Source organism: Macrobrachium rosenbergii, chromosome 35, assembly GCF_040412425.1.
Source record: "Macrobrachium rosenbergii isolate ZJJX-2024 chromosome 35, ASM4041242v1, whole genome shotgun sequence".
NCBI lineage: Eukaryota > Metazoa > Arthropoda > Malacostraca > Decapoda > Palaemonidae > Macrobrachium > Macrobrachium rosenbergii.
Window position 1 is genome coordinate 4,207,411 of NC_089775.1, and position 24,564 is coordinate 4,231,974.

The window sequence follows — 24,564 nt, forward strand, 5'->3', positions numbered from 1 at the left end:
AGCTATTTTTGTTTGAATAAAACTGGCTTTCCGCTTAACATTACGTGTACTTGAACTATTCAGCCTGTTTATTCTGTGTAGTTCAGAATGAGTTTTGACATTGTTCTGAGGCAAATAACTTTTTATTTTCTGTTATTTCCAGTCCTCACTTGAATATTTTCTCTTGAAAAGCGATCATTTGTTTAGTATATTTTTATATTTGCTTTAAAAATGGATATTTCTTATTTACAGCTATTTTGCTGTAAAGTTAGGACAAAAAATACATGTCTTTTGCATCATTAACCACATTAACCAGACATTTCTACAGAGGAAGCCAAAATACGCGAACAAAACCGCTGTATTTGGAAAATTGGAAAGGAAAAGTAAAGCCTAAGAAGATAGAGAAAAACTGAACATATTTATTTTAACTTTGAATAAATATTAAAATGAATAAGCAACAAACGTTTGATTACGGTCTCCTCGGGCAAGGTGACTGCTTACCATTCAGAGGAACTGAATTTTTCCTAAATAGTGACCCCCAGGGGTTTTAACCTGGTGTGTATCCACCTTTGTGGCATGTTTAGTACAAGCCTGCTGGGGATGACTGTAAAAACATAAACAAAAGACTGTAAATATCATAAAGATAATGCCCCCAAGAAATATCAGCCCCAGATAACGACCCCTGAAAACCCTTGGGGTTCACTATCTAGAAAAGATCCGAGGAACCACTTCCAGTAAAGAGACCGTAGCGTTTTGGAGGCGCAGTCTTCGTCATAACTATTCTTAAGCCTCTTTCCTCCAGACCATCGCATCCAGAGCCTGTCATTCCAGGGCAGAACGAAAACCCCCAGTTCCTGCTCCTCGTCCAGCGAGTCGGACGAGACGTGCGATGACACTTCTCTACTGGAAGCTTCGTTCAGCTCCCAGCCAGACGTAGCCTCGTCGTTCCAGAGTGCCTCGTCTCTCTTCACCACCACCAGCGACCGTAGCAGGAAGAAGTGAGTCTTATCTGATACTTTCTTATTTTGTCGGCTGTAAATACTATTTGATTATGAATCGTTGCTATAGATATTTTTTTATGCATTAGATTCTAATTGTAATGTAATCTTCTGACACTTTAGTAGTAGCTGTGACTCTTGTCAGATTTAGGGACCTCTTGGGAGAGTGGATTGGGCTATGGTAATATAAAATGGAAAATTACATGATTTTTGTAGTCTTTACCCAATTATTATTATTATTATTATTTGAAGGGAGTAGACCGTCTTTTAAACAGGTCTTATTAAAAAGGATGGCTGTATTATGCAAATTTATCTTATATAGTGTCTTTTCTATCTTCCTTATGATTCGCTCTTCAGGCTCAGCGATGCTAGTCAGTTGCCGACTAGCATCGCTGAGCCTGAAAAGCGAATCATAAGGAAGATAGAAAAGACACTATATAAGATAAATTTGCATAATACAGCCATCCTTTTTAAAGTACAGAAAGAGATCAGCTATTAGAAAACCAGATAAATTAATAAATAAAAAAAAATGTAAGTAACGTACAGTTATTAAGATACGAGCTGAATTGTTTGACGGCAGTAATATGCAGTACACAGTGCAAGAACCCACTTGTGACTTCAGTTATACCAAGAAATTCACAGAAGACGACTCACACTGCTTCTAATAGTTATATGAAACGTAAATTAAGTTTGCATAGGCATCGCCTGTGTTATATCTTGTTTGCCCAACATAGTTCCCCTTCCTTGTCCAGAAACTTCGTGATTTTAATGTCTTCAAATGATTTTGATAAATCTTTCCTTGGTTATGTCAGTTTAATTTCTCATTTTGCAAAATTGTGGAATAATTTGGGAAGAGAAGTTATGTTTTTACATATTTCAAAGAGATGCATCTGCCGTACAGTGAATTCTTAATTTCTCAGTTTCCTAAGAAATTCCTTTGGGTACATTTTCCCCTGAAAAATGATCTAGTCTGACTGCCTACTGTATCTACAAGCGAAAACCCCATTTCCTCTCTTTCAGGAGCGTGCCTTCGAGAGAAATGAAAGCCGCCATGAAGGTGGTCAACGACTCCATCGGCAAACCTGTCCGCTCTGGTCAACAGCTAACTAATGCTGTTAACATCATCCAGAGAGAATGGTTTAAGGTTAGTCTCAAAATGAAGCATGTTTTTCAAGGAGGTGAAGAACTGTGGGCAGTTTTAGTAAAACCATTTATTTTTCTTTACATGAATGCTCAGGACATTTTCTAAAGCAAATTCTCTGCCTTGCAAATCAAAACTGGAGGAATGAGATAGTCTTCGCATACACAGTGGTTTATTTCTTTTTTCCAAGATCTAACAAGGTACCCAAGCTTCCTTCCTTAGCCCTGTGGACAGCCTACTTTCGAGGTGAATATGAAAGCCTGACATCACGGTGAAGGGGAACCTACCCTACACGTATATCAGTTCTCGTACACTTAGGAGAGACTGGGTTAGATCACAATGTGGTTAATGGCTTCTGTAAAAAAAATAATAGCTGTATCTATGAAACCTGCAGTTTCTCGCACAGACAAGTTCCCCATCCTTCTGATATGTTTTGTAAGAAAGTGGAACTCCATTGTCACTAATATGCTTGCAGGACTTTATTAGTCGTGTCTAGTTCATTTGCTTTACGAAGAGTCATACAAGGTGGGAAGAATAAAGGCAGTTTTAGTGAAAAATTATTCTAGTTAATGACTGTACATGTATTCAGTTTCCTGGTCATTTGTATGAAGTCCCCAGCCACACTGCTGTAATCTGAGATTGACACATTCCTTCTTCTTTCAGGTATCCAGCCAGAAGGACGCGAATCCTCACGCAGTCGAAGACTACATGGATGTGTTCGAGGATTATTCCAAGGCCCTCCTGCAGCGCGTAGTAAATCTCTCGGATGTGAATGTGAGTCACGAGGCCACTGACCGTTGATGGGCTTTTGTTTTGCATTCAAGAAGTTTGTTTGTGTGTGTGTAATTGTCAAATATTTTTGGATTCCTGGCCAGTATTCAGTAAGGAAGACTTTGACTTCTTGATAGCTAAGCAAGTTAGTCTCCAGTTTCCTTATTATTATTATTGTTGTTTAGAAGTTGAACCCTATTCATATGGAACAAGCCCACCAAAGGGGCCATTGACTTGAAATTCAAGGTTCCAAAGAATGTGATGTTCATTTGAAAGAATAAACAAAAGTTAATGGGAAATACAAAAAGAGATTCATTATTAGAAAAACAGGTACATTAACAAATTATCAATAAGTAAAAACGTAAGTAAAACATTAAAATACAAAGTCGAATTTCTTATCCAGTCACAAGACATCCTCTGGGACGCTGTTCCACGGGTAATCTGAGACATTAATGAATCACTTTGTCGTTCTTTAGGGCAACACGGCCATGCATTACGCAGTCTCCCACGGCAACTTTGACGTCGTCTCCATACTGCTGGACTCCAAGGTCTGCAACATCAACCAACAGAATAAAGCTGGATACACGGCCACCATGTTGGTCTCCCTGGCGCAGATTCGCTCCGAGACGCACGCCAGCGTAGTTCAGAGGTTGTTCCAGATGGGGGATGTAAATATTAAAGCTAGTCAGGTACGTAAACTGTATACCACTTTACTGAATGTATAATTATTGATTGACTGGTGTGCATTTTGTTTACTGTACAGAGCCACTCTGTGTACAAGACAGTAGTGTTGTACACAGGTGCTGATGGCTGCTGAGCTCGAGACATTTAAGTGAGGCTGCAAAAATTTATGAAAGTTGGTTGCGTGAACAGTGTACAAAAACATTTTTATGATGGAAATTATAATCTTTATTGTTTTGTATACATAAATATCAGGGTGTCATCACCAAGTCTCCTGCATCCTTGTGACCTTTTTATTTGAGCCTGAGTCATAATTTGTATTACTTTAATTCTAGTTTTCATATAAAAATAGTCATTAGTGTACAGGTAGTCCCCAGTTGTCGGCAGGCTTGGTTATCGGCGATCCGGTTTTACAGCGCTTGTCTAACGATGAAAATCAGCAATAATCAGGTATTGGCGCTGAAACATACCTAACAGAGGTACCGATCTCCGGCTCGAAAATCGCCGATTTTTGGTTGTTAGCAATTTTCGCTTACTGTTGCGCTGTCGAAACGGAACCCCCGCCGATAACCGGGGACTGCCTGTAGTCATAAAATAGTCTTTAACTGTGCAGAACACACCCAAGTTTGCAAAGCATGGCATTCAAACAAAATGGTTCAGGGGCACATACTTAGCCAACTCCCAGCTTACTTAAGGAGACTCGACTAATACAGTACTTGTTCTTCTGTCCCCGTACCAAACTCCATGTGAAGGGAGGAGAGAACGGGAGTTTATATGGATGCATTTGTGTAAAATGTAGTTCTGTGCCAAACACAAAGTTTATTTTTACAAGCGTATAAATCGTAAAACCACGAATCACCATTCAGAAGTGGGGACGAAGCAGATGAAACCAGGAAAGGAAAATAGCTGCTAGAAGTCCAGTTCAGGGAAATAACGAGGGATTTACGATAACAAGACAATAAAGAAGCCCAGAAGATTAACCCCAAAGCACAAGAGGAAGAATGTTGCTTGTAGATATGACGTTAACCAAAACAATAAGGGCCTTTCTACTGGGATGACATGAAAGTACTGCAGGACTCAGCGTTGCTGCCAACACAAGGACGTTGACTTTTAATGACAATGGGATTGAAGTTCCGAAAACCCGGTGCTTTTGATGTTGAACAAACGAAATCACATAATAGGCCGAGGAAAAACCGTGGAACCAAAGGTAACCAAAGCCAAGATTATTATGCAAGCAGTGAACCCTGATCAGGACAGAACCACAATTTGAAATTACACGACCATTAAAAGCAAAGTAATTGAACAAGCAGTTGAAACCTATGAGGACACAACAGAAGAGCAGTAGGTTACTCATAGTAACAGCAAAGCAGTGGGTCTGTAGCAGGCCAAAAGGAAACCACTGAAACAGTTCACAAAATGAAAATGAAATCACGTCAGCAGCACAACCCTAAACAATAGAAACGCGGGCAAGTCTTGAAGCAAACGGCAGTGCATTTCGGAGAAGACTGCTCATAACCATAGTATCCACTTATCCCTGAAAGCGTTCCACACATTCAAAGGGTATTTAATGATTAATGGGTTTAGAATAACAAAACAAAACTATCTCACAGGAATTCAGAGCACAAATTAACCTTTATCTTCTACTTCCAGCATGGCCAAACCGCCCTGATGTTAGCTGTATCACACGGCAGACTAGACATGGTCCGAATGCTAGTAGCTGCCGGAGCCGACATAAACATCCACGACGAAGACGGTTCGACGGCACTCATGTGTGCAGCAGAACACGGACACCTTGCCATCGTTAAGTTCCTCGTGGGCCATCCAGACACCGACCCGACGTTGATGGATAACGTGAGTTGTGCATGACCAGAGAAATTTAGTAGGCATCTGTGGTCACTCAGAGATTTATCCTTTAATACATTGCGTTTAGAATCATTCATATGACGCCCCTTTTATGCAGTTTAGAATGATAATCATCGTCAAGTGGCACCTAAACTTAATGGACTTTATCTAGCCAAAATATCTCAGAGTTCTAAGCATGTGATTACCAGGAGAACAAAGTGTGACACTTACATTAAAAAAGAATGTTTTAACAATAGACAACAAGTACATTACATTATGGAACTATATTGAAGACTGCAGTTAGAACTTTTTAACACAATAAAAACATTACTCGCATAATTTACTTTTTGCTATAAAAAGAAACTAAAATGAAAGGTAGACATTAACACATGCCAGTTAAGTCCAATTAATGACAAAGTTTTCACTGTTGTGATATGAATTATTTTTAATTAATCTGATTTGCAGGATGGAAGTACAGCTTTAACAATTGCAGTTGAGGCGGGACACAAGGACGTGGGTGTGCTGCTCTACAAACACATGAACTTGTCGAGAGGGTCATCGCCTTACTCCTCCATGAGGTATGGAACCGAAGTCATTTTCAGTCTTTCAGATGAAATAAAATATAGGCAACATTCTTCCTCGCTTGTCCTCCTGTGACGATCCTTCATATAATCGTTGTTACTATTCAGAAGATGAACCTTATTCATGAAGATGAACCTTATCCATGAAGTTCCAATTGCACGACATCGTCAGGGAATTTGTTCCACAGTCCAACGGTTTGAGGAATAAAGGACCTCTGGAACTTTGGAGAAGTTCGACAGCGAGGCACATTCACAGCTGCTGCTTATTCACAGCTGCTGTTCAGCGAATGTGGTTCCTCTCGTCAGGAAAATGGAATCGGGGATCAATTGTGAATAGGAAAGATATCTATTAAAATACAACTTAGGAAAAAATGACAAACAAGAGACCATCCGTCGATGGTCCAAGTCATTACTGCTACCATTAGGAAACAGAAACCTACCACCACAAATAAATCATACTGAAGTCCTCCTAGGAGCTGCAGTACCTCTAGATCTCAGCTTTCAAGAATTCAAACAAGTCTAAAGTCAAATGGAATGACTTACAATATCTTCTAGATAGCCTTAGCAAAAAGGAAGTCATCCCTCATATCGCAACTGCTGCTGTCTTGAGCAAGTAGTGAGGACTCTTTGCTCTAGACCTGGATGCCTCAAGAAAAGAGCAATGGTCCATAAATCAAACAAGTCTCATGGAAATCCCAATCTCTCCTGTTCAAATGGCTCCCCTACACTTTAACACAGTTCAGAAATCAACTTTCGTTGCCCAAGCAAGCTGCAGGGAGCTCCCTGGATTCCTGTCATGGAAGCACTCCCTACAAATGTCTTGTTCCTTCAGAGAGTATTCCAAGGGTTTTGTTGAGCTAAAGGATGCTTACTTATTATGTTACTCCATCACAACATTACCTTAAATGGAACTTCCTGTTGTTGGGATGGATGATTCAGGGCTATAGCCCAGGTACTGGGGGTTCCACATCAACACAGGCTAGACCTCAATTTGTGATGAATGCTGACAGTATGTCCACTATTTGTGGCATGTTCTGGTCGTAGGGGGAATGCCAACCACTCCTTACTGGCTGCTTGTCCCTATATAATATCCTGTTGCCAATGTTGGATGCAGTGTTGCCAGAATTACCACATCAGAAAAAGATCTGATCACCTTGGCTGGGGAAAGTATATCTACAAACTGGGACAGGTGCAGAGCTGAATGACCCACTGGGAGGATGCAAGGGTCAGCGTATCCAGATACCCACTGGAATAAAATATGATTAGAACAGACTGGAGCCCTCTGTCCAGATGGATGCCTGTGGAATTGTAGAGACGAAAGCTGAGGGCCTAGTGTTCCACATGAATATCAGATACCAGTATTTCGGTGAAAGTGGTATCACACGCAGCGTACCTGAAAGATCCCTGGCCTTCTACCACAATTTACCTTCCTGAAGAATGTCTGTTTGATGGGAATTTTTGGTTAATAACATTTTTTCCAGCAAGTAATTTGACTTGTTCTAATGTCTTTGTCATATCTGTAACTACTGAATTGCCGTCACTTGGTTGTTACTGTACAAACAAGCCAGTGATTCTGTAAAACACAGGGCTGTATCAGTGTTAGGTTACAGACTGAAAAAACTTTGTAGGCAGATAAAAATCCAGACATAAGCGTTCATGACGTGTTCGTAAGTTTCGTGAATTGTGCAGATTATACAGTAGATTACTGCCAGTTCCAAACTGCATCATCCATGGGTTTCTTTTTTCTCCGCAGAGTCAAACGATCTCGCACTCCTACGATGAACAGACCGGCAGTTACTCCTCCTCCAAGATCGTCGCGCCGTCGTCCCCCGGGCGATCCCGCAAGTCTTCGGCGCCTCCCTCCCCAGGAAGATCTAGACAGAGTTCGGCTTCACTCTCTAATTTGATGATATGATATAAAGCTAAAAGAAACTAATATATTATTCAGTACGTAACTTGGAGAAATGCACCATTAACTTTGTTCCCACCCGAAAGTGCTCGACACTTACACGAGCACTTACTTGTCCGTAACACATTGCGTACCATACGGTACTTTAATACAGACTACAAAGACTTAGGCCTCTTAAAAATCACTGTATAGAAATAGTAAAATGTTTAACAGGTCTGTAGGACATTATAAATGGCCCTATTTTATTTTCCAGCGACAGTTTCATATAACATATCTTCCTGTTTAACCTTGTGATATTCACTAACGAGAGGGTATTTTGTACGTCACCATAGTGGCTATCGATATACAATGAACATTTTAGACGCAGGCTGAACCACCTAACTTATTATGCTTGTGAGAACAGTCATACTATAAGAAGTACAGTTCAGATAAATGAATTTAAAGACATTATGAATCATAATTATAAAGAATACATTCATATCAAGACAATATATAAATCGTAATTATGAAACATTGCTTGAAAGCAACGCTGAATTCAGACTTTGCAAAACATCCCTGAAATACGAAAGGAACATTTCAACAATTCTTAGTTATGTCATGGAAATAGTTCATTATGAATACTGCAGTACTGTACATTTTGGTAAAAGTTGCAGCTCGTAATTCTGAAACAAAGAAAATATTTTAGAAGGCTGTTGTAATCAAATACACCTCCATTCCACTCGATGCTAAATACTGTACCCATCCATTATCCATTCACTCAGTGACTTAGGTTGAATCCGATAAAGTCGTCTTTCAAGTATGAAGTTATTCCTCTTTTTCACTTTCTTTTTTAGCCTTGCAAAATACTCTCAAGTTTAAGATTATTAACTCTGCTTGGTCCTGAAGTCACGCTTATGTGGAGAAGAACGAATTCAATTAACCTATGTATCATTTGCTTAGGAGACCTGTGGTAAGGTGAAGCCGAACTCGAGTCCTTTCGCTTTTTTGCAGTCGTGTGTAACCCGGAGTTATTAGTGACAAACATCTGAAACCTCGTTCGCCCTGATTATAAAAATATCAACTTAAAAGATTAAAATATCGCAAGTGAAGTTTAAGTGCACTTCCTTTAATCATTTTACTTAATGATATCTTTATTCAAATGTTCATCTCCAAAGGCATTTACTCTTACTCAAGTGAATTATAATCCACAAATTAATGGCTTTGCATTTGGAGATTATTTTTTAGACGTTCACCCAAGCATCCAACTTTTGCTTGCTGTCAATTCTCCTTTAACCAAAACCCAAGACAGGTCTTCTCTCAAACATTCACCGTAACCTGAACCATGTTTCTCAAGTACCAAATGGTTTGTCTTTCTGAATAAGCCTATATTTTTGGGGTTAATGGGATGCGTAACAATGCAAAAAATATTCATATCATTATTTTTATATCGCTAAGTGTATTTATATGTCTCAGAAGGCCACACACAAAAATTCATCCTCTAACAGTTTTCAGATGGTTCACGAACTGTTCTTGAACTCGCTTTGTCCGCGCTAACATTTCAAGTTTAACGAACATCGTAAGTGGAAGGAAGCAACTCTAACTTTAGGTATCAAAACTTCTCTTAACCCCTTCGTCACTTCTCAATGCGTTTCTGTTGTTGTTGAATTTTATTCTGTTAATATTTATGCTTCTAAATAATTAATTTATGGAATAAAATGTTATTTCAGAGCTGTCTGTCATTGCAACGCACCCTCCTGCGAATATGTTCCAGTACGTCAGTCCGAGCTGACGTTTTCCCTTTTCCTGAACACCAACTTGTACTGTACTGTGTGAACAAAGACTTCTATTAGGGCTCCTACTTTGCACCTAGACTCTCATAAAGCTAGCCTGAAGAACTATTCTTAGATGAACGCTGAAAACAGTGGCAAGATATAGCTTGAGAAGTTGGACAACAACGTGGAACAAGACTAAAGGGAAACAAATGAGAAACAACGAGAGCAGTCATGCATCAGTTGCAAGACAGAACTAGCATTTTGAGATAATGCCGAAAACAATTCACTCTCAAACAAAACAGTTTTGTGAACTTTTAAGTCTGTCACTCCCCATCCAGTGCAAGACAAGGTTCCCATATAGTATTCAAATCTAGACATTTTGAAATTCTGAAATGGGAAACCCAAGAAAGTTTACAACTAGAAATTAAACAAGAAAAGCATACTATACAGCATGGACCTGGCCATATAAAACTCATCTGTGACAAAAGTGATTACAGTAGTTAAGCTCAAGGATACTGCATCAGCTTTCCTCTCAGTTGAACTTCAGGTACTCACTGACAAAAGTCTTCTTTCTGCTAGAGTCACGCTTTACAAAAAGTGTACCAACATCACACTACATATTTTTACACACAAAAATCATTAACTTACGTCTCGTACAACTGGAAAAATGACTCCTATCAGGTTATTTTATTTGCTAATAAATTTCACCTATAAAAATCTAATAAAAATGTCTTTGGAAGGTTTCAAATATCAAGGAATTTGGACTCAGTTGTATGAGCAAAGTCCAGGTATTCACGTGACAAAAATATGCCTTTGGAAGCTTTTAAATATGGAGGAATTTGGACTAAATTATATGTTCTAAGTCCAGGTATTCAAGAGCATCTCTCCACAACTAGGCAACCTTTTTGTTTTTCGTGGAGGGGGCATGAACACTCTTCAAAGAATAAAATTAAATTCAAATACAATGAGCTGATTCTATATAGACTGCATGATAACCGAACTGGCCAAAGCTCAACTTACCTAACAGTGACTGAGGAAGTGTTTGGAGAGCTGTCTTCAACTGTGCTGCATCATAACCAGGATATATTAGACCAGAGTTTACAGAGTTCTTGACAAGTAAAACTTGACCCTTTCCAATTCATCTTCGACAGAAGACCTCCATTGCAATTTCACTATCCAGGATTTCCAGAATACTGTAAGTGGATCCCCACTTTTTTACGAAGAACATGGACTAACCACAAAAACAATAAACCAGGTTTGTTCACGCCATGGAGACTGGTTCAGTTAGAGGACCTACACCTTACTATTCCCACTTTACAAAGTAAGACAACTCCCTTAATAGATGATTTCAAAACTTTAGTCAGTATGCAAAGGAAAGCAAAAATAGGAAATCAATAACAAGCAAACAGACATAAGGTCCACACTCACCCTTTCTTAGATTCAACAGAAAGTACCACTGAACAGTTATAAAATATTCTCCCAGTGCAATCCCTAATTACTTTAGAACATCAACTTTCTTGGGGGCTGTTCCTTCAGAAACAGCTTAGCAATTTCTCCTCCCACTACACATCAGCAAGGAGGCATGCGAAGTTTGCAATCTTCACATGACAGCAAATTTTACCGACTTGCAATTTTGACACTTGCAAAAACAGTACTAAAAGCACATTAAACAACAGGTCTGAGTAGACTGGGTTTTGAGGCAATAGCCTTAGAAAATCTAGTTCAGCAAGTCCAGGAACCATTCTTGGGCAGTCAGAGTAACAAGGAGTGAGAGCAGTCTAACACAGAGCTGGCAAGAACTTGTAAGCTGGTAATTAATGCAACTGAGGAAGACAATGGCAGGTTTATTACAGCCATGAAGTGACCAATTAAGACAATGCAACCTAAACATAACTTCATATGGTTTAACTAGCATCCACATGTACATTTAAGATCCAAGGGTCATTACGAACTTACAAATTTTTGTAGGTAATTTGCATTTTTCCTGAAGGCTACTCTGATACCCATATTAATCATAAACGTGGCTGGTCGCAATTAGAATAACTTGGTAAATAAGTAGCTTGGATACATGATTATAAGCTACTGGAAAAATGAAAGTAAAAGGTAAATACCAAAGATTGCAAACCCCACAAGTCTGCTCACTTGCAAAAAATGACTAACAGTGTTAATCCCCACACCTTTAAGCAACCTCTGCTGCTGGTTCAGTCACTCTTTAAAAGCTCCCTAAGTCACAAATCTCCATCCCATTTGTGAAATACTATATGCCTTGACCTAAAAAGAACTCTCGGTAACTTTTAACCTACAAAGTAACCGAACTTCCAAGGTTACGATTAAAACATAACACCAAATATTAAAATGACTTCATTGGTTACAAGACCAAACATGTATATAATCTGACAAATTTATCAACACATTGCTTATTGTCTAAAATACACCTCACGAGCAGCAAAACAATATTCTCAAAATCTAACTTTTAACAACGGTACCACCTCAACTTAACGGATTGCTTTTTTATATGCTACCATCTTAGATAGAATACATTTTCAGATTAAATCTCTTAAAGTATATGCTAGTTTGGGTTAGGAACTATGTGGAGTGCTGTTAGCTACATCTAAAAAATATTCAAGTGCGGCTATAATAATGTATAGAGTCTTTGTTAGTTAACACACTTTGTGACTTGTCGAAAAACCAAAAGTGTCTATCACATTAAGTTGAGGTGCTACGTAGTTTACAAATCCTTCTCACCTTTTCCAGCGTCTTAATTTTTCCATTTTATTACATTCCTTTCAACCCAAAACTAAAAATTGGTTATACATTGAAGACATGGTCCCGCCAGGATAATATTTCGTACACATGCCGATTTACGTACAGCAAAACGCCAGCCCTCCGGTAACCAGGAGCCTCAGTCAAAACACACATTGTTCCTTCATATAGCTCGACCTTACCAACAGGAAAATATTAATCTCCAACTAATACAATACATACCCTAAAACACAAGTCATATCAAATCTGGATACTGGTTTTAGGGTGCTCAAAAATAAACTACACATATTTAAATATCAAAATAAAATGTTACTTATTTACATATTCGAAAGTAGTTTAACCAGACCACAGAGTCATGTGTCTAAGCTTGCAAAAGTTTTGCCGTAAAAAGGGTTCAGTCCCGAATGAGCTGAAGAGGTTGGGCAGTCCTGTGCAGACAAAAAGTCAATCAAAGAATGGATTTTGTTGCTTTGTTATATAATTTACCCAACATCATAACACCTTACCTGTAAATTTCAGTCTAATTATAAGAACCTGAATCAAAATACTGTACTGTAATTTCACACTAATGCTGTTTCACTGTGCCCCAACTTAACCTGGCTTAACCTTTACCCTCAACTGTCATGCAACAACACCTAGCCTTCTACTTCGGAGTACCATTAGAGTATTGGTGAATGTCGTGAAACAATCTGCAGCAATTAAAGTAATGAACAAAAGCTGAAAAAATGGAATACTGCATAATTCTCCATGCAGTGCAAAGGAGGTTAGTTTTTGAAACTCATAAACTTACTCAGCACAGTAATACAAGAAAATCCCATCTATTAGAAAATGTCAAGAAATTGAATATGAGATATAAAGGTACTGAAAAAATTCCCTACATTTTTATCAGTTGAACTCAGCGCTCAAGACCTAGGTTTCAATTTCTACTATCCTTCAGTTTGTCTACACATGGAGGCAGCCATTTTGGAAGAAGTATATTAAACAGTGATGTATGACAAGGCTGTAGTATTAAGAAGTGCTCACAAATTGCTGTTTTGACTGTTTTAGTTTTACTGTGCATACAATAATTCATTTCAAATATAGACACAGTAACTCAACATTCTTAAACTTTATATCTTTCAAGGTTGACTGACATTTTAATACATGTAAAATGGGATGTGATTTTTTCACTAAACATCACTGTTTTGTACAATACAGTGTAGTGTAATGTATTATCAGTACAGAAATTATGTAATATTAATTCCATTCCTGTATAAAATATAAAATGCATTAAACAAAGTTATTAAATAATCTTTTGTAGGCTATCCTAGCCTACTATGGTTTATACATTTCCATTTATTTTTCAGAAAAATTTTACCTTTGGCTTAATTCTAGTTTTATATTATATCACCCACATATACTGTTGATAATTACATTAAAGATAATTTACTGTCGTTAAAAAAATAAATACATACTAAGTAATCTGAAGGCATCTCAGTTACTTAAATTTCCCAAATTACACGAGTGAATTTTCGAGAACTTCCCAGATTACACAGTGCGTTACTAATTTATTTTAGCTAAAACCATACACTCTAAAGATCATATTAATATTTCCTTGTGAATTTAAAAAGATGTACTACTTGAAATCAGTAATTTTTGTAGACTATTCAGTTAATAACGTTTGATATGTTACGCAGTCTTTATAATGATGTTCCAACTACTTGAGAATATTTGCTGGAAGGAAAGTTATAAGGCTAGAAAACTATGCTAGTCTTATTCATACAGAAAAAGTAATTATGCTTTCTAACTTGAAACAAATCAATAAACATTGACGAATGTGAAATGTACAGTGCTGTCCTCACAAAAATATTTATTGAAAAATGGAGGTGAATAATGTTTTTATCATTTTAGCTGCCCTGCTATCATAGAAGGCTGGATGCTGGATGCTGTATTTGGTATTGTGCTGTTAACTGAACCATTATCAGTATGTAATTAGCTGTAAATATTCGGAATAACAAAATGAAATTTTGTTTTATAAATTCAAAACAACAGGATCACACACCCGGTCAATATAATACCCTGATCTTTAATCACACCTGTGATAAATCATTGTGTAACCTCCCACAGCAAAACCTTACTCAACCCTTTGAGATTTTGGGGAGCTCCGAGATTCATCACTGACAAAGTATATTCTTGACTGATTATGGGCAAGGCAATGTTTCACTTTTAATGCTTTATGTGAAGTTACTTTTCATGTTATAAAGCTGCTTTTGGCATCATTCTGAACCTAAATAACTTCACTTTACTATAGCACAAGATGAAGAAAAAGTTGAAATGAGATGCTGAAGTACGCCCAACATTTTCAGCAGATGACTTCATCAGAATCTCAAAGGGTCTTTACTAACAGAAACTTTCTACAAGACTGATATGTAGTTTCATCCCCAATGGTCTCCTCTCAAGTAGGACTGATCTCATGCATATTATGAGTTTCCTATTATTAAGTTTACAAAGGAGTTTAAATGAGACCAGTCCATCACGCATCTAGACACAAAGTCCCGGCACAGCCACCATGAAACTTGAGGACTCAGAAGAATGGCAAGGAGTTAATCACTGGTTCTTTTCCCTTATACAATGCAAATATCTAACTACACAGCTGCGGAGGGTCATATTCAAATAGTAAAGGACTGTACACTGCAGTCTCATCGAATCTAAAGAAATGTTTATGCCACATTCAAGAGTCAAGGAAACAAGATATCAACATTACATCAATTAAAAGTGCAATTTGGTGGCCACACAAAACAACTCCAGACCCAACCTAGGTCCTGACCACAGGTTACAGAAGGACCAAAACATACACCTGCTCTTTCTTCCTTACGAAGGTAGTTAAAGCAACTATCATTTTACAGACGACTAGTACACAAAACATCACCGGTAATGAACGTATCCTACCTAAAATACATGAATAAGGGAAAACTCTGTTTATTGATACAAAACCTTATCCTAAATTATTATTATTATTATATTATTATCAAGTATTTAACTAGATAACAGATTCTAATGCCTGGACTCACGTAAGACTTTAGCCCAAAGGATTCAATCTTAAACAAGGAGCATAAATTTGAGCACGAAGGAGCCGAAGTCGACGGCAAAGTGGGAAGACGATAAAAAGAGCGGATGAAAAAAAGATAGATATGCAAGGGCCTTCAATACTACCTTCAGTGGCTACGCAAGGCACACTGTACGAAGTACCTCCCTACCGAGCTATAACTCAAAGTACTGTACACAGTGAAGCCTCGGAAACAAAAATAAAACTCCGTCTAAAATTTCCCCCACACAAAACAGAACACAACACAGATTCTTATCAAATTTATCATACAAAGGCACATCAATGTTTTCCAAGTGCATGATCTACCTTCCCTAGAAATGTTGGTGGCTTTGGAGCGTGAGACGCGATGCTCGTCGCTACTCGAGAAAAAGCTTAGACTCGAAGGCTGTACTAAGAAGTCCTTTCCTTAAGCTTCTCAATGACCGCCTCGGGCTGCAAGGAGGGGAATGCACGTCAATAGTCTTTGTAGTGGTGGAAACAGTGTTCAAAAACTCCTTAATAATAATAATAATTATATAATAAATAAAACATTGTTTCATGCATATAAACCATTGGTATACAAGCTACTTTTTTTTTTTTGGGCATCTGTAGGCTTCATTCCCAAGACCTCCTCAAACAGGGATCATTGAAAGAGCCCATGTCTGTTGAAAAATAAGGATAACTCACACCTGCCCTCAAATTGGAGAATATGGATTTTGAAAAGCTTCCTTCTTATGCCAGGATCAGTAATGGTGTGTTGGCCACTAAGAGTATCTCTTAGTTGTGAGTCTGAATCTCCTCGAGTGCTGATTAAGTTTCAGTTTCACTGTCAGTTATGCAAACATGCATACATGTGCAGCCTTTGCACAAATGTGCATTTACAGAAAAGATAGAGGCACTACAGAAGTAAGTGCACCATACTGACATTTACTAACAGAGAACTGAATGAGTATCGTAAAACGTACGCTATTGAAACTAATTTATAATTTCAGTCGAACATCAAAAGGCTTTTAAAGCAAGTGTTCAAAGCAGAATATGATAAAGAAGGCCTCATCATTGGCGTTCAAAGCTGATGCTCCAACCAATGGGAACTAAAAAATCTTGACATTTATGTCTCCACAACAATAACACATCAGTCAATTACTGATCAGTTTCATCACCTCGCTATCAGATTAGGTCTTGTAATAAAATAAGATAGTTTGTAAACGTGTGATACTAAAATACTTGCGGGTAATTCTACCAAAAAGTTCCTCCGAGTGCCACGTTTAGTTACAGCCTCTCAGGGATGAACGTAAATGAATGATATCTCTTCTGTAGAATTACCATAATTCTGTATTAAGGAAAACCGGATGTACGTACAGTATATATCATTGCCAAATCAGGCTAACCAGGCGATGGCAAAAAAATATCGAAATGTTTCCATCCAACAAAAACAAACTAACCAACAACTCACCGAAACAAACCACAACGAATTGGCCTTGAATATCCCTCGTGCTATGAATCCCATCTCTTGTTCGGGAGCAATGACGTGCAGATGCAGGTGTCGGACAGTGATGAAAGGGGGCATGTGAAAACCTAGCCTGGCTGAGGTGGGCGATCCCCTGAGCTGTTAATACCTCCTTGCTCAATGTCACCATTTTTTCAACTGGTGTGAAACAGAGGGAAGAAATTATAGAGATTTCTGGTTTTGTAGAGAGGATTTCTCAAGTCACATAGATATGTTTATTTTCTGCATTCTTCAATGATTCTCAGGAAGAGCTCTGCAGCGAGATGTTGTTTATCGACGAAATTTTGTGACCGAACAATGTAGAAAAGGGAGTACTTGATGAAGTAAAGACGAGATAACTTGAAAAGTTTACCGAAATGTTGAAATTTACCATATTTTGTTTACATTTTCTCATCAAAACTCAAACGGGCTTTTCTGTGCAAAAACACAAACAAAAGACAGTCAATTTCTCTCACTGTTTCAGTAGATTTTTCAAGTAATATCAATTTTCTATATTGTTCAGTCCAAAAATTTCATTAATAAACAATATCTCTGTGCAGAACTCTTCCTTTCAAGCACCTTAAGTAATGCCTACAGTGCACAGCATGAGGTGCACTGCCGGCACTACCCCACCCCCTACAGGGCATGTTAGACAATGATATAAAACCCCTGAAATATAACACAAAAATATTTCTCTCAAAAATCACAATTTTTCAAAGTAAACTGTATTTTTCCTAACTATACAAACCCGAGGTCCTTTACATTACATTTCCTAGTGTAAAGGACCGACGGTTTGTACATCGTGTCGGAACAAATTGCCCTTACCCATGGGTACGTGCTGCGCCGTAAGATGGCGCACGTCAATGTAATGGTGGCGCGGCACGATCAAGTAGTGATGGGGTGCTGCCGGTCGCATGTCGGGGAAAACGACAAATTCATCGTCCTGCGTAGAATAAAAAAAATATGTACTGTAACTTTGGCAAAAGCTATATATTACAAAAGGTTTGTTAATTTTGTAAACAGTTTTTGTGGATACAAAATACCTGCTGTGATGGTTTCAATTTGCAGTAAGTTATTTAGGAGTTACTTGTCCACATTTTCCTACTAAATGCAAAATAATTCAATCTTTTTCCTGATCAGTATTATCACTGACTAAAACTTTTACTCTCTTCCTCCCAGGTGGCAAAGGTTTTACACTTACCACCAGATGGCAAAGGTTTGACACTCTTCCTATCAGATGGCAATGGTTTCAAAATGAGAATTACACTCAAAATACATAAATTTTCAAAATAAAATTTATTATTCGGATACTTACTACTGTTAAGGATAGCTTATATCTCCTCGACTAGAGCTCTCTTTAACAATAGGTAAGTTTCATCCAAAAAAATAGAAGAGTAGAGGAAAACAATGGTTGAAAAACAAGAATCCAAAATGAAAATCTAATACAAATTTCAGTTTAGACAAAGTTTAACAAATTTCACACACCACGATGCTTCTCCATGAATTTCCTGGCTCTAGCCCCATAAGTTTCCAATCACCCTGGTTTGAATTTCTGTACAAACACCATTCTTAATTTTGTCATTCATCTGTGGGGGAGAAGGAATACCTAAATGGAGACCTGGACGTCTGTGGGGACTTCAACAAGCACAGACATAAAATTCAAATGTTTACATGAAGCTTCAACAAGCGATGACATCAAATTCAAACTTTAAAAGGCAACTATCACGAACAGGAGGTCTGTGCCTCCTCAAACTATCTGTACATACTAACCTGATGCACTATATTACTTGGCTCCACACCGTCACTAATCTTGCAAAAGATGCACTTGCTTCGCTCCGGAGGGGCTGTCCCGACATCACCGCTCATTCTCCTCTTTTCTGCAACACAAAGTCAGGTTATGGAGTGGCTGGTATAACACAGCGCGGAACATAAGACCTGAAAGATTAAATGTAATGGGAGTGTTCAGTCATACTATCAACAAGGTTACGTTTCAGAGATACAGAACACTGCTCTCCACTGCATTTCTTCACCGGTTTTATGTAGTGTATGAAATAGGATATAGAATTTAGGCCGAAAGCCATGCACTGGGAAATATGAGGTCATTCAGCGCTGAGAGGGAAATTGACAATAAGGTTTGAAAGTTGTAACAGGGGGAAAACCTCTTAGTTGCACTGGGAAACCATTTTTATTAAAGAGCGTGGAAAGTCAGACGGAAGAAAGAGAATATGAACAGAGGTACAGTAAAAGAAATGAGAGAGGCTGCTGCAAAGACCCTTAAGTAGTGCCTACAGTGCACCATATGAGGTGCACTAAAGGCACTAACCCCCTTCCCTATGGGGTTCACTGGTTTTGTACCAGGTTAAATGCTAATTCCCAAATCTAAATGACCCTTCCAGAGGTACCCCACCTGAAGGACTTTTCCGCTCTCTCTTTCTCTGCAGGTGAGTTCGGTGGAAGAATATGGGAACAATCTGAGCCATCAGGTCTCCAATCATCTGAACCTAGATTCTGCACAAACCTTACCAAGTTACCAAGAGGTTATAGCAACTGACCCAGTTCCAAAAAGCTACACTGAATTTCAGAGCATGTTTGCTTTGTCACAGCGAGGATTGTGGTTCTCTTGTAGTGCCATTTAAGAAATTATTAACTGATATATTTGAGCAGTGAGGGAAGTGTCAGGGAGTGGGAGACAGAGATAAGTATTAATAAGCAGAAAGCTTCCTACAATCCTTTTCACAACCAAGTACAACCTTCCCACTGTTCTTATTCCTCTCATACCAATTTAACTCTTCAGTGGGGAATAATCTGCGGAGACCTGGCGCCAACCTGCTGGTACCTGAATATAATCACTAATAAGCTGAGACTGTAGGCACTACCTAAGGTTCTTTGCGATGTCCCGTCGGCCACTAGCTACAACCCCTTTTACTGTACCTCCATTCATATTCCCTTTCTTCCGTCTCGCTATCCACCCTCTCCTAACAATTGACAGTGCAGCTGCGAGGTTTCCCTCCAGCTACACCTTTCAAACCTTTCTGCTCTGGCCTAAATTCTATATTCTATTCCATTCTCCTAAACAGGGACTTAAATTGAGTCTCCTTTCAATGTGGCATGGTACAGGGAAGGTGACTGTGAAAAAATGCTTGGATTTATCATAATTTATGCTATTACTGTGTAATTGTTTTTTCCAGTCCTTCTACATTTTGCTAAATTGCTGGAGGTGTTGCTAAGATTAATGGTGAGCTTGTTTATCTAGGTTTTCTAAGCAGCAAATTACCTATCATAAATATCATGGCTGTCAACACTAGATATGAATTATTTACTTATACTACTTATTCATACAAGCCTAAAAATATACAAATGAATTTTAAAAACAAAATTTAGTAAGAGCAATAATCCACAATAAGCTGTTACACTTTAGACAGGACAACCAACTTCTTAAAAGATTTAACAATCCACCGGACTTCAAAACAACTTCTCCATGTACCCCGGAAAGAGGGAAATTACCCTCCTCAGCCTGGCACTAACTCCTCCTACCGGGAGGAGATCACTCGGGCATCTCAATACATTTTTTATTAGTCTAGGTGAGGTTTGCCATGTACAATGATCACAAACAGACAAATTAGGCTTAAATAAGTAGCAGATTGAAGCTTGTGCAAAAGATAGAACTACTCTATATAGACAAGATTTTTTGGGGGGGAATTTGAAATCTCACCTGCCAAGACTCGATAATCCGGAGTCGTCTTACACTGCAAGAGTAAAGATTTGCTCAAGTTGCCAGAGGTCTGGATAGCTCTCTTCCAATAACAGCTTATCATCTTTAAGGAAGAAACCTCACATTCATTAGGTCCGTGAAAACTAAACGTACCGAATGTTTGCTTATCTAATTCTGATCTCAATAAATTCTGACGTATGAATGAACGATAGTAACTTCTCTGGCATCTTAAAATAAAAGCCCACTGACAGAGTAGCTTACGAGATTCACGTTACTAAGAGACAGACACTGACTATACGAGCACTTGAAATTCATCGAACATGCCCTCCAGTAAATTATACCGCTGCAAAAAAGGACCGTATGTATTGTAATGTCTTGACATATGTCCTTATCTAAGGCACTAGATGGCGACAGCAAAAATGCTGAAGGGTAAATATATCTGCAAACTATCATTACTGTATTTCTCAATATCAAAGAAGAATGAGTTATTGCCTCTAAATTTAAATAACATCAGTTCTGTCATTTTTGGATTGGGTTCAACATTTTGGTTTAAGTATTTTAGAGTTTTGCAAGAAAAATAGTTTAAAGAACATAAAAAACTATTAAGTACCGGTTTCAAGCTACAAGTATCTCAAATAAAATATATACAGTAGTTATATTTTTTGTAACTCATAAAATATACCAAATTCTTAAATTAATTTGTATATTTCATAGGAATACAAACCAGCCATAGGATTATTCCTCACTGCAAGCCGGAAACGGCCACTGAAGCTTGGTAAGAAGGTGGTATAGGAGGTTGGTGGATTAGTGCGGGAAAACCCTTACTCATCTGCCATATACCATCACTTTTTCCTTATTATTTTCCTTGGCTACAGCAGAAGACACAGCGAATTAGGCAGTGGAATTGCGGCAGTACGTTATGTGCCTGATACCACGAAGGCCACTTACACTGGCCAGACAACCAGCCGAAACAATGGCAGCAACACCAGCGATTGACATGTTGCTAAGTGCTAGCTTGTGGCAAGTTAGTAGGGGGGGGGGGGAAATCCCCTAATCATCGGCATACCTCTGATTTACCATCTTGTTACAAAGATTCCTCAGGCTGAGGAATGCTTCTACACACTTTACCGATGCACATTCTAGAACTTGAAACTAGCTATAGGTACATTAAAATAACAGCAAGGAATTTCAACAAAAACAAAAATGATTACTAAAAAAAGCATCAATTCTTGAAGACTCTACCCTAATTACATTGATGTTAGCAATGTTTGCAACATTGAAATGACATGCCAAATATAAATGAAACTGTGTTTCTGACTTACATAGAGAAGTCGACTGCTAACTGACTGACTGGGGGTGGGGGGTTATAAACTATTTCAGAAATGGCCAAAAATATAAAAAATCATTATTGGGCCCTGACTTAGCCACCCTGGCTATGTGACAGCACAATGCCCTAAGTAAGGTTAGGTTAAGGGTAAGTTTGGTTAAGATGTATTAAGTTTTTCGAACAATTCTCACACTAAGTCCGTAAGTATGCCATAAAACTGGATCATAATGAAAGATAGTTGCAATAAATGCGGAAATGTGACTTAAGAGAACTCCACAACCACACAAGATGTATGACGGTTAAAAAATCACAGTAGATGCAAGTGACTTCAGTATATAAGCGAATACCACAGGAAAATGAGAGGAGGCAGACGTTCAGTACCAAGCGCTTTCAAACATTTATTTCTGCAACGTCGGGGCACGAAAAATAAAATAAAAAAATGAAAAAGATGTACGATGTTATTGACAGTCACAAAGAAACTATAACGATATATGTGAGTTTTCAAGTTTTAATTATTGATTGCTTTCTCTTATGATGTTATTTGGGATGACAGCAACTTCGAAGGAAAAAGGTTTGGTGTTTGCAGTTCTGTCGTAAGAACTTGGCAAGTGGAGTTTCGATTGGCTGAAACTCCATACGAGAGAGAGAGAGAGAGAGAGAGAGAGAGAGAGAGAGAGAGAGAGAGAGAGAGAGAGATTGTGCAATTTGCCTAATTGTCAATAAAGAGAGAGAGAGAGAGAGAGAGAGAGAGAGAGAGAGAGAGAGAGAGAGAGAGAGAGAAACTGCAATTTGCCTAATTGTCAATACAAAGAGAGAGAGAGAGAGAGAGAGAGAGAGAGAGAGAGAGAGAGAGAGAGAGAGAGAGAGAGAGAGAGAGAGAGAGAAATTGTGCAATTTGCCTAATTGATCATACAATTTCATTTTACCTCTTCTTCATTACCATAGCCTCTCTGAGAGAGAGAGAGAGAGAGAGAGAGAGAGAGAGAGAGAGAGAGAGAGAGAGAGAGAGAGAGAGAGAGAAAATCATACAAATGTTAAAAAAAATTTAAAAAAATTCCCCATGTTTGAAAATCAGCCTAGACACTAAAAAACATAACTCAGCAAGAAAGAAATAATATTAACACCAAAATTTCGACCTGTAAATTACATAGGCCTATGCTAAGCTACGTATCATGCAAAATGGCTTCATTCGAAGTAGGCCCACTTTCAATGACCCTCGCTGTTGTGACGCCAATTTTTTTAGACCAAACGATCAATTATGAGTATTTAACCTCTAATTACATTAATTTGAACATCTATAATTATGGACGAGGTCACAAAATGACCGTCAACTAAGCCTATGCCGTAGGCCTACGGACGTGAATCCTATAACATTGTTATTCATAAAACATAATTTTTATATAAATATATAAAATTATATCTCATTATCGACCTAAAATTGTAAAAAATTCATAAAACAATCTAAAAACAAAAGCCACAGGCCTATAAGAACATAATACACACCGTAAGGTAGGCCTATTCCGGCAATCTCACGACGTAGCCTTTTCTTTGCTTAATTGCGGCGTCACGGTCGACGTAGGCCTATTTTAAGGCTCTTCTGGTCACGATCTCGATTATTTAGGCTTCAATTCGGCATAGAATTGGGTCCTAGCTGTCGAAAATAGGCCTAAATATGTGTTATGTCACTTTGGTAGTAAATATCGGGTGGTTCCAAATTACCGATGGAGATTTGGAAGAAGAAGAAGTTGTGTCATGGTCTCTTCCTCTTCTTCTTTCGAAAAACGGTTAAAAACTGTTTAAAGAATTGGAAAAATATAATAGAAATTCAGATGTTTATTATATATACAAAATGGAATTAATAAATAAGGGAATAAACTAATATACATAGAAGAAATCGAAGCCGACTTGGAAGAAGAAGAAGTTGTGTCAAGGTCGATTCCTTTTCTTCTTTCGAAAAACGATTAAAAACTTTTAAAAACGTTGGAAAAATATAATAAAAATGCAGATATTTATTATATGTATAAAATGGAATTATTAAATAATGGAATAAACTAAAATACAGAGAAGAAATCGACAATAACTCAATTATATAAAAGAATTAAAGACGACGTTTCAGCTGTCATGAATGAAACCACGCTCAGTGGTTTGTATAAATTCATTATTATTCATTATTAATGAATATTACAATAGGATATATAGAAAATTAAGAACTTAAATGAATGCGTAATAAGTCGATTATCTAAGTAAAACTATAACTGAAGATATTGAAAAATATTAATATATTATAAAAAAAAATCGTAGGATTATGGTCATGAATATTGCAACGTAAAAAGATGAATTGATGATTAGGTTCAAAAATGGAAAAAATCTGATCTGCAGGTGTTTCATTTAGAGTAAAAGGCATAACAAATTCTAAGGAAAGAATTGCAATCTCCATAACACAAATATTTTACAAGAGATCAGCTAATCAACCAAAGTCTTTGATTTACCGGACCTCAGTCTTATAACCCACTGACCACAAGCACTGATAATGCTCCTGATAAGATTATATCAATGCCT

General features: G+C 37.9%; 2 protein-coding genes across 2 annotated transcripts in view; one reads left to right on the top strand and one right to left on the bottom strand.

Moving 5' to 3' along the window:
* The window catches only part of LOC136856254 (uncharacterized), a 31,349-nt gene extending 23,293 nt beyond the window's left edge, over positions 1 to 8,056 (top strand). The window contains 9 exon segments of the mRNA XM_067133947.1: positions 782 to 806; positions 808 to 977; positions 1,998 to 2,121; positions 2,782 to 2,892; positions 3,366 to 3,578; positions 5,221 to 5,421; positions 5,878 to 5,990; positions 7,747 to 7,805; positions 7,808 to 8,056. Of these exon segments, the coding sequence (XP_066990048.1) occupies positions 782 to 806; positions 808 to 977; positions 1,998 to 2,121; positions 2,782 to 2,892; positions 3,366 to 3,578; positions 5,221 to 5,421; positions 5,878 to 5,990; positions 7,747 to 7,805; positions 7,808 to 7,908 (1,117 nt within the window). The 3' untranslated portion in view covers positions 7,909 to 8,056.
* A 3,942-nt stretch (positions 8,057 to 11,998) lies between these two features.
* LOC136856393 (adenosine 5'-monophosphoramidase HINT3-like) lies at positions 11,999 to 23,648 on the bottom strand. The gene is given in 7 exon segments (XM_067134222.1): positions 11,999 to 15,933; positions 16,934 to 17,081; positions 17,083 to 17,125; positions 17,792 to 17,909; positions 18,737 to 18,843; positions 20,679 to 20,781; positions 23,509 to 23,648. Coding segments are annotated over 6 exon segments (561 nt in total). The 5' UTR covers positions 23,509 to 23,648; the 3' UTR covers positions 11,999 to 15,891.
* Between the last annotated feature and the right edge of the window lie 916 nt (positions 23,649 to 24,564).